Genomic DNA, 11,334 nt, shown 5'->3' with positions numbered 1-11,334 from the left:
TCCAAAAGTAGCAATTTTCGCTAACGTTTAACTGAACATTCAATTCTTATTCAAAATTGACGTTTCATATTTTGCCTTTCCAAGAGTATATAATTTAGCCACTTCACCTCTCAACCCAAAGTATTTTCAAAGTCTCTCGTCGTCATCAATAATAGTAAAAAAAAATCACAATTGAAACCAAGCGTTTACCATAACAAGCTCCACTGATGACAAACAAGCAACCAATCAACAATGGCGAGAGTTCGAATTCCCGTAAATGCGGCTCAAGGGTGGCCTGAAGAAAGCCTAAACTGGCAGCCGCACACGAGACGCTATACGAGGCCAGAACAATGGAAGGCACCTTGAGTGCTTGAGCTATGCTAGGTTTGTTGGTGCTGTCCTCAATGGCGGGAGGAGCATTGGGCAACACCAATGAGGTAAAGATGGCGGCGCATACCAACACGCTTCCAAGGGTAACAAAGGGCAGGGTGAATCCGCCCAACTCATACAGGGCCCCGCCTACCGTGGGTCCAACGATCATGCCGATCCCGAAGAAGGTCTCCAAGACGGCAAACATGGTGGCCACTTTGTCTGGAAACTCTTTGGCGATCATACTGAAACTGCCGGTTAGGAAACCGGAATTGCCGCAGGCCTCGATGATTCTGAAAGAAATAAGGACAATGTACTGTACTGTATTCACGTGGTACTTGTCAGGGTATTTGGCTAATGGCCCATGTCGTAATATTCCTTCTTACCATTTCTTTTGATACATTACCTCAGGGCAAAGGAGAGTCCCAAGAAGACTTTGCCGTCGTTGATGCGGTCCAAAAGACCAAAGAGAATGGAGGTGACTCCAACAGTGGCAATCCCCACATTGAGCGTGGTCTTCATGCCCAAACGGTTCAAGTTGGCCCCAATGATCGGGCTCACCAAAAACACGGTCAGCTCGAAAATGCCGAAAACGAGGCCATATTCAGATGGAACACACCCTTTCTTTTCGGCTTCATGGGGATAAAAGGGGGCCTGTAAAAAATAGTATGGATTATAAACAAGAATAGGTGGCCCTTCAGTTCTTTAAGGTTGGTTGTTCTCTAACGGTAACGTTACCTTTTTTGCAGCCCTAATTGCTTTGAGGAAAATGTATTTAAATGCAAAGAGTTTTCCACTCTGAACAGCTTTTATAAAGAGTATAGCCCAGTTAACGTAAAACTTAGCTATCGTGACTCCTTTCCTGGTGCAACGAATTTATGTCGTCGAGTTCTTGTCATCTCAATTTACTGACAAATGCATTCACCGCTGAGTTTTATCCCGAGAAGATACGTCCGACTTTTGAGCGTCGTTTAAACGCCATATATCTTTCATCGATGCGGAATTTGTGAGAAAGAACACTTGTTGATGATTTGGATGTTAAAGAATTTCCGAGAACGTAGGAAGAAGACTCCGTTCGACGGTTCGTGTTTCATACTGGATTCGTCGTTAAAGTTCTATTTTGATCATTAGTCGCTCACTTATCCTTGACCCTAAACTCATTCTTCTTGTCGTTCTTGTGACACATGTCTCGACAGCATTTTTTTTTTGGATGGAGGGATTTGGAAAATGATGAAAAGCCAAACGGATTCATCAGGTTTTTTTTCCCTTTAAAGTTTCTGCCAAATGAAATACTGACTTAAACCTAATTTCCAAGGGTAAGGACTAGTAAGGACTGCTTTCAAACGGGCCACGTTTACTATGTGCTTCCGATTTTCTATAGATTAAACACAATTGTAAACAATTGCTCATCTTATCACAATTTCGTGATTGTTAACCTTATTCTTAACATTTCACCGTTAGATGGCGCCCTTATGAGGGCAAATTTTGAATTTTGACCCATAGAATTAGATCTATCATTTGCTTTCGAGTCAACTAGAGCCTAGATACGATCCATTGGACTTTTGGAGTATCATAGTTAATCTGCTGAGTCACAAATGAGGTCAAAATTTGGCCCAAGCCTTGAAAAATAGATTTTTTTTTCAGAGCTACATTCAGTAGGTATGAGTAGTAAAAAGACCGCTTATTATTGACATTGATTAATCAGTTGGCTGTTTATTGTGAGATGATTCTTTGATAAAAAAAAAGCATGTAGCGCACTCTATCTCGTTACGGGTCTGGTGCTCATGGGCAATCAAAATATCATTTATTTCAAGCATTTGGAAAATCAGAATTGTTTGGTTAAATCAAGAGAACATTCCATTACGCAGATTGTAACGCATCGACGCTATTTGACTGACGTTTTCAGCCGAGATGCTTTAGGCAATAATACAAGGTCCAGTGCAGACTACTTGCGCTAACTCGTGCTGAATTAATCGAGAACAAGTTGAAGATCAAATGACGAAGTGGAAACTTTTCTGATATTTTTATGCCCCATGATCGAACAGCATTTCTATGCAGTTAATGACCGATTGTGCATTTTCCCAAGCTGCGAAAAATCATGGCATTATGAGTGATTTGATGTAGACAATATTAAGTAAAGCTATGTTCCAACTTTTCACGTCGATAGTTGAACGCATTGATTACAGTAATTCCATTCAAGAAAATGTACACGAGGCTAGTTCATGTTTTGCTTTTCCATTCTAATTTTTAATTAAATGAATTGTGATCGAAAAAACGAAAGTCTTTTCCAAGAAAAAAAGGATCTGCATAAGCTTTGGCTCCAGGACAACTGTCCACATTATAAAAAATTAGCAAAACATACGTACTTGTTTAAGCTATATTTGTAATTTCTGAAGCAAAATTCTAACTTGGTGACTCTACTCTATGGTACTAAGGATATGTGAAAACGATCTGTTTTTGCGGACTTCCTTGACGCTACTGGGATTGGAATCCCAGCAGTTCAGGACCAGATTTTTTTTCATTTAAGATAACCTTTATTTCCATGCATTATTTGATCGACCAACGAATCAGAGTTGGCCGACCGAGCTAGTCCTTGAATGTAGGGTTGATCTGGAATGCTACTTAAAAGTTGTCCAAGTCTGACTTGAAAAATGCAACCGGATCAAAAAGGCCTACACACGCCCTAGGAATATTTGAAGATAGCAAATTGAACAATGAAGGAGCCCGAGACAGAAGAGAGTTGGACTTCATTATTCGAACAAGCCTGGCTTCTCGTGGGCCTTTAGGTGCTCTCAAAACGCACATTAAGCCTCTACGGTCACTACAATTGACCGTAAATCCTGGGTTGGGACAAAGCTCATGAATGCTTTTGAAGACGTACAGTATCAGATACCTTTCGTACCTTCTCTGAACACTGTACAGTCCCAACTTTTTTAGTCTCTCCCAATACGAGAGCTCTCTCATTCCTGTGATGTTCCTAGTGAAACATCTTTGGACTTGTTCGAGCTTTTGCAAACCTGCTGAACTCATTGGAGCCCAAATGGGTGAAGCATATTCAAGATGTGGCTGAACAATCAACTTGTGTCGAGTTAGCATCGTGATACTATCTTTGGACTTAAACGTGCGATAGATTCAACCATTTGTAAGCAAGTCTGTATTTAAGTCCTAAGAACACAAATTGTGTATGGAGAGAACATTCTAATATAAATTTAAGAAAACAAGAATGATTTTGAAGACTTCTTAAAAGGGTTCAGACTAGATGATGTTTGCACTTCAAATGGAAGCTTGTTCCAAGTTGATATGGCTCTTGAGGAGAAAATGATTACTTTGACACGAGAGGTCGCCTTTGGAGCTGCAAAGTTGTCCTCTTGAGACTTTTTGGTAGCCATGTAATGGACATCTCTCACCAACAGGAAGGGATCTTGACCCAGCTTGTCGATTCCATTCTAAATCCTATAGGTTAAGACCACATCTAGATATAGTATTTCCCCTTCTGACTTCAAGGGTTGTAATGCTGATTACAGATAGTCTTTCCTCATAACTCATGTCATTTATTCCAAAGATGAGCTTAGTGAATCGCCTTTGCACAGATTCCATCATGTTAACATCTGTCCTTCCCCTCGGGGACCACACTTGGCAAGCATAGTCCAGATGGGGGGGAGGATGTACATGTTGTAGAAAAATGACCTCTTGACCCGTCCAGTAAAGCTATTGCACTTACTGCCAACTGATCTGCAGTGTTGACTAAATCTTAAACTCCTCTCGACAATTACACAGATGTCCGTCTCCTCTTCTACGCTCGGAAGAGCTTCATTTCATAGTCTGTAGGTGTGTAGTTTGTTGCGTTTCCGCATGTGGATGACAGAGAACTTGGTGGTACTAAACTCCATCTTGCACTCAATAGACCAGCATGGACCTTGTTAATATCGTCCTCTAGTGATCAAATGGCACCATTGCTGGAGGATTCAGACATCAGTTTGGTATCATCAGCAAAGATTCCTATGTCATTCTTCAACCCACGTGGCAGGTTGTTTATGAAATTCAAATCCACCAATGGGCCCAGTACTGATCCTTGTGGGACCCCACTTGTCAGTGACATCCACTCTGAGTAATGACCCTGACAAGTGGAGTCCCACAAGGATCTTGATTGGGCCTATTTGTTTGAAAGGCTTTGCCAACTTTCACCTGGATATGCTCATCGAACTTTCCATTAACTTGGATGACTTCACCTCAATCTTCAAGGACGATACCTGATGCTGAATACCCTGACCTTCATCATCTACTAGTGGAGAGTCTAAAGGCTTCGTCCCAAAGGTCATTGAGCGTAATTCCATTCCATTCAATGCCGTACTGCTCTTTGATTACTCAAGGGGGAGATTTGGTCTAGGACACCTACCAGACAACCGGAATTTTAACCATTCCTACGCGGCAAACTAATTTTGTATCATTAGCATAAGAAGAGATGCTGACATTACTACTAATACTGAAAATACAATAATCAAGTGCAAATCATCTGAAATCTCTCAAAATGTGCCCGTTGGGCCTCCAATCTTTTTTTTCTCTAACAGAATGCTTCATAACGTGGTTCTAGATTTTTCGTTTCCCCTTTCAGTAAAACTTGCTCTAGATTTGTTGCCGTCGTAGTCAAGCATACAATTGGACAACATGATAAATAAATGAGTCTGTCTGTTTCATTGTGTTAGGCCCTAACTTTCATACCAGCTGGTGTCAGTGCCCAAAACTGCGCTTGATTCAATAAATCAAAGGCAGTGATCTATTGTAGTATTTCATTGTTTATTGGGCACTCAGGCATATTTGATTTTAATTGTAATTATTCTAGGAAAGATAGTAACCTGTTATTCACAAGTTCTTGAAAGACAAAGGTTAGTCATTACTAGATTCCTGAATATCTGAGGCAAAGGTAGGACCAAAGCCAAATGATAGTTCCTATTTTGAATTATGGGTTTGAGTTTTCTTTATTTCTTTCTTTCTGTCTTAATTGATCAAGTAATTTAGCAAGATCTTGCCTTTTGAATAGCAATACCTTTGAGGGCTCGGTTTCTCGTGAACCAAGAAGTGTCCATTGTATGCCTACGATTCTAAGTAATACAAATATAAAAGAAACATTCGCGCACTTATCTAATATGAATAACATAACTCCTTTTTCATTGATTATGATCGTGAATTGCATATTTCTTGGTCCAACCCTTACTCTAATAGTTGCACACACTAGTTGCAAACACACTTGTTTCAGTAACGTTGCCGGTAAAGCGGTAACAGAACGTTTTTTTCTATTTCCTTAGCCTTTTCGTTAACGTTACTTACTTTTTAAAGAGAGGAAGAAATATGTTGGAAGTAAAAAAGAATGTGGAGTGGCGCACAAAAAGGTTTCCTTCCCAATTTTTGTTCAAACTTCCATGAATATGTACTAAAAAGCTTGTGAGTGGAAGCATACGAAGTCTGCTGGCAGGAATTAAGAATGTGCGATGGTCCAAGCGAAGTCAAAAAGCGGGGAAAGTTGTCCACAAATCATTAAAAGTTGTTTATTTAAATGTACAAACTTAAGAACGTCTTTTTGTAGTGGCAGTGTCGAAGGAGAAAAAGCGGGGAAATATCTCGTAAAAGAACAAAAAGAACCGTGTGAAGACTATGAGAAATATGAGTTGTGGTACGACATGCAAGTGTGGAAAACTTGTATTATGTTTACTTTTTTCAAACCTTGCAAAGAAAGATGAAAAAAAATCTTGTCAATATGTTTAGTAAAAGAGAAAAAACATTAAAAGCAAAGAACCCTTTAATCCTCAAGTCTTTGCACCCTTGTACCCTCGTCGTTTGTTTCACGTCATGTTTTTAATGTTTGATTGAAATAAGAAAAACCGCATAAACTGCTCTTGCAGTTTTTAGCCATATTTTTCCTCCAAAAGTTACGGCATCGGTGACACGTTACTTTTTGTAAAAGGTAACGGTAACGGGCTACTTTTTCTTTTCAATTAATGGTAACGGTAATACGTTACTTTTTTCGGTATTGAAAAGCCTTACTCTTACTAAATAAGCATTTTTTGTTTATTCGTTAGATTCATAAAAATTAGCTTACCAGCTTCCAGGCTAATCGAATGGTTCTGGCAGAATGGAAAGCCTTGTGACGCAACAGTTTGCCGAACTGGAGAGCCAGAACTTTATGGGGCAAATCATTCCACAAGGCAATAGTGCAAATAAAGATATTAGGGGGCATAAGTATCCGAATGCTGTATTTAGTATATGACCATATCATTTGGCTAAAATAATAGGTTTGGTCTCTTCAATTCACAGCAAAGGTGTTTAGCTTATCTTTTCTTGGTGCAGAGTCAACACCTCATAGACAGCAAACGAAAATTGTTCCATTATATCAATGAAGCTCAAAATGCGTCTTTCTAATTCTCTATGAAGGCATTTCACTCTTTTCGAAACATCAAGTTCACATGCAATGATTCTCCTCAATCTTGTCCCCAGACACGACAGATCAGCTCACAATAGTATGTAAAACAGCTTCTAGTTCATTTTTTGTTACATTTTCAATATGTGGAAAACTGTCAATGTTTGGTCATAATTTGAAACCTGAATTGCCACCTTATTTCTAGTATCTGAGCACTCTGTTGAAGATACCTCATTTGGCCAAAGCATAAACTAGCTATTATTCCCAGGCCCTTGCTCAGGCCAATGAACTCGACCCTCAGTAAGGGATGCGTTATTTTAACGGTCCGGCTTTTAAGACAGCTACAACTAAGAATGGAGCAACCACGTTTGAATCCTGAACTTTCTTCTTGCATCATGCCAAGAACAAAAAGAAAAGTGATTGGCTCATTTTGTTTCAGGGGACGCCGATCTAACACGAGGTTTTGAAACGTTACTCAAAAGACATTTGAAACATGTCAAAAAATACTGATTTGGAACAATTGTTTTTTTTAGCTAGTGGCAAGCAGAATCTTAAAAGTTAATTGTCGCGGGCAAAGGGTAAACCATTTTGTTAGTTCGCAAAATAGCCAAACTAGTCAATGCTGCATTTCAAGTTTACGCAAAACTATTTGCCCCGAAGAGTCCAATGCACGTACACTTGAATGGATCTTCTTACCTGCATGGAAACGCACATAGCGTTGCAAAAGTTTACAACGATAAACGTAACAATGACAAGCCATTGTTGGCGGCTAAAATTGTTTTCTGGCAAACAGCCCATGATGATTGATCTCAATCGAGGGTAATGGCGTGGTCCTGTCTGGATTTTCGATGGTTATAACTCCCCAGGGTAGCACGTTATCTTCTTTGACATGGCTCTTGATGCTGAAGCACCGTGTTTAACACAACTGTTCGACTCTTGGTGGTCAATCAACCAAAACATGCCTCGGAGAGACCGAGTCAAGTTGAGAAAAACCGGCTTTTCCGGATCGGCCTTCTTGACAACCCACAAGGCACAAATACACGCACACACATATATGTTTACGAATTGAATTTCAAATTTTTAGTCGACCCACTGAGGCATGTTGCTGTTGTTCTCTCTCGAGGGTCGATCGACCCCGAGGATTATCTGGATGTTCTTCAGTTGTGCGGTGAGCCTGGAAAAGGAGAAGCACTTGATTCATCAAAGGAAATCGTATCTATTGACAGCAATAGCCCCTTTGCGCTACACGAAATATGGTTTAGGTTCTGCACTTCAGAGGGTGCTTTGTGAGTCAGCCTCTACCAAAAATGGGCCGATTGAGCCGAATCCAAATTAAATTATTGAATTATAATGCGTTTGTGTTGTTTTTGGCTAATGGTTTCAAAATCTTATGTGTAATTAGTACCCTGGGTCACACAATGTCAAGAAACAGAAATCGATTTCACGGCACGTCACGAGTGGTTTGCTCAGCAATCTGCCGTGCTTCTTCCCAGTTTATTATTATTATTATTATTATTACTATTATAATTGAAAAAAATCATGTAATGGGAGAATGCCTAATTCATAAGTCTGTTAAATAGAAACCTTCTAATCCAAATCGTGTATCCCTCGTGTATCGAGGACTCAAAATTCATTTTCCACGAAGGTGTACACCTTGAAAGGAGTATTAGTAGTTGTAATATCGAATTTATATGCAATAAAACACACGAATTCAGGTAAGAAGTTGCTGGCCATTGTTAAATGTATACATTTGATATGTCTATAAATTGGTGTCCATTAATATGAAAGTATATCTAAGTGCAATGTTTTGAAATAGATCAATCGAACGAGGTCGAAACAAAGTATTTTTTTGATTTGGCATAACAAGATTTTGCATCCTGGACATCCGGGGATAAAGTGGTATCCATAGATACTCGCCGGAAGGGGAAGAGCTGACAATGCTTTTTATGTCCCAAAATGTGAGTCGTAAAATAAAAATGATCAAATTGTTTTCGCATTTCATTGAAACATTGTACGATGCTTTTTAGGAAACTGATGGGCTCAAACGCGTAAAAAGACTGGATTGCCTTTAAACAGTTACATCATTTGCTGCATCATTCCATTTTGTCCCACAAACTAAATGAGGTGTGGATTCGAGGGAAGTTTCAAGCAATTGAATAGTTACGACGCTGAAGACTGCGCGTCTCTCAAGTGCGATGAAATCTCTGAAAATGTCTTTATTTAAGGCTTGGACAAATGCAGAGGCCTTCTTCAATCCCAGAGGAGCCTCAACAAGGCATTTTTTAAAGGTGTAACCGTTTGTTCAGTTTGATCTACTGATCCAAGAAACGTCGCACTGACATTGGCGCCAAATATTCAGACAAGATCAGACTCTTCCAAGTTACGTAAGGTGAAACTTACAACAGAAACGGCATATATCTAGGTTCTGAACAAGAAATGGAGAATGTGGCAGCCTCGTAGAACTCACGTTCGCTCACTCTGTACTGTAGATCACGACTTGAACGAATGAAGAGCACCGCTTCTTTGTGATTGTACCGAAGCTCTACATGAAGAGAAACGCCAACTATTTGTTGATTCAGAGGGACGAAAAAGGGAGGATTTACTGTGATAATATCTGAGAGGTTTCGGGTTCGTTTGTCTTCCCCCGCTGTTTCACTAACTTTAGTGACTTTGACAATCACGACTTGAGCGACTAAATTGGCATATTGGTTAATGCCCAAACGCTCCAAGGTAAGAGCTTTAAGAAATGATCACGATAAAGAAAGCTAGCCAGGGCTTGTAAGTTTCATATTTCAATGGGAATTTTAGCTCCAGAATGGTGTTTCTTGATGTTTTTCTTACAAATAAGAGCCACAATAACTTTAATGAGCAAAACTATTTTTGCTCCCACAAGATTGCAAACTTAATGTTAAGAGTCAATTGAAAATTGATGTAGCATTGTTTGAGATTATACTGTAATTTGGCTGCATTTTAGTTCTTGAACATGTCACATCAGTGGAACACATGAGTAGAAAAATGGACACAAAGTTTTCAGGATGATTCTGCAGACTCACAAGAAAATCAAACATCAATGAACGATTGAGCAATTTGTCCACAAAACTAGTTACCAAAACGAAGAACTAAAAGGGCGACAACGTACACAAAATTGAGGGCATGGTTGTCAATTTTCCCATCAGCCTCATAAATGCATAACTGTGAAAGAAGGTGCGTGTAAGACAAGCCAATGATAGATAACTCCAAGATCCTTTTTAGACCTTCTTTTATCGTTTCAATTAGCTAATCTAAGACTGTCCAATAGCTTTATTTTCCAAACGGGCAACAAAAATCAAATATTGAAAACTCACGCACTCTAATTGATTCGTGATGTGATAATTTCCTTGTGTAATATATTAATCATGGCTAGTTTGGAACCTTTGCTTCAGTCCCTCAACCAACAGTTCTCAATAATTCTGAACGCATTGGCTATTTCAAAACCCGTCACATGATTATGACTTTGGTATATTGCTCATTAGAAACTGACACAATTACTCTACGGAGGCCAAATAACCGAACATCATAGGTCGTTCTCTAAACCAGGTCTTCTTAAGTCTATCCCATAGGTTGCGTGAATACAAAGCTGCAAACTTGCCCGAACATCAAGCAACTACTAGTGAACGAAAATAATGCAGCTTTTCTACCAACAACGTCACAGACTAATGCTGAACGTGCAAAGTCAACATCTAAAACTTACGTAACCGGCTTTCTTCACCAAGAATAAGACTAGCCATGCACAGTTTGCTTCGTCAACAAAACGCCTCCCTCAGCCACAAATCATCCCCAAAAGTTAAATGATCCCCTAGACAACAAGATGGAACATTACTACTATAAACACTCGAATAAAACTCAGTCCCACCTTTCATCAGGATTTAAGACTTAGATTAGGAAGACGTTTGACATTTGGCCACAACTCGCACCATATCACAGAAATCCGTTCACAACAAAGAGCACGCACCGAATAGTCAAACCTCTGAAATGACGAAGAAGTGAAACGCCTCACATTGAACCAAATCTATAATGGAAGAGAACCGCTCCTCTGCAACTTGAAAATACGGAATTAACAGCATTAACCATTTGGGAGCAGAACGCTTCTCAGGCAATAATACTACAAGGTGGTTAGAATGCTGTTCAGTAACTTTCAACTATGCTCTGAAGACTTTTAAGGACAACTTTTGATATCAATAAATCAAGAATTTCAAGTTCTGTTTTGCAATCTGATATATGACACTGCCTATCGGAACTTTAAACGGATGGATGATGTGATGGCTAGCTTCGCTGGCCCGGGGAGGTTCACCTTAGCACCCCAAATATAAAGTATAAAAAAATCACATCTAAAAGACTAGTTAGCTGATATTAACCAGGGTGACTCGAAGTCACAAAAGATGTGAAGGCCGTGTCTTGTGGTATTGACAATTACGGGAGTGAGCAAAACGAATGATATTCGAGATGTACGGTGCGTGTACACAAGCACCGTACTTCGGAAGTATTCTTGTTGATTTTCTTAGACTTTTCCTCCCCCCTTTTTAGCTATCTCTCAT

General features: G+C 39.6%; 1 protein-coding gene across 3 annotated transcripts in view; it reads right to left on the bottom strand.

The window, feature by feature from the left end:
- Positions 1-10,809, bottom strand: part of LOC131891601 (MFS-type transporter SLC18B1-like) — a 20,309-nt gene extending 9,500 nt beyond the window's left edge. Inside the window, exons 1-4 of one of the 3 annotated variants that reach the window (XM_059241218.1) lie at positions 10,653-10,809; positions 7,457-7,934; positions 755-1,002; positions 190-641 (exon numbers count right to left, since the gene is read on the bottom strand). In XM_059241218.1, coding sequence (XP_059097201.1) covers positions 190-641; positions 755-1,002; positions 7,457-7,558 — 802 coding nt within the window. In that variant the 5' untranslated portion in view covers positions 7,559-7,934; positions 10,653-10,809. Of the gene's footprint in view, positions 1-189; positions 642-754; positions 1,003-7,456; positions 7,935-9,160; positions 9,245-10,652 lie in introns of those variants that run through there. The other 2 variants (XM_059241216.1, XM_059241217.1) reach the window with 2 other exon arrangements.
- Positions 10,810-11,334: the final 525 nt, after the last annotated feature.

The sequence above is a fragment of the Tigriopus californicus genome, chromosome 12, assembly GCF_007210705.1.
Source record: "Tigriopus californicus strain San Diego chromosome 12, Tcal_SD_v2.1, whole genome shotgun sequence".
In the NCBI taxonomy this organism is placed as follows: domain Eukaryota; kingdom Metazoa; phylum Arthropoda; class Copepoda; order Harpacticoida; family Harpacticidae; genus Tigriopus; species Tigriopus californicus.
This window is presented reverse-complemented; position numbering and strand designations above follow the sequence as displayed.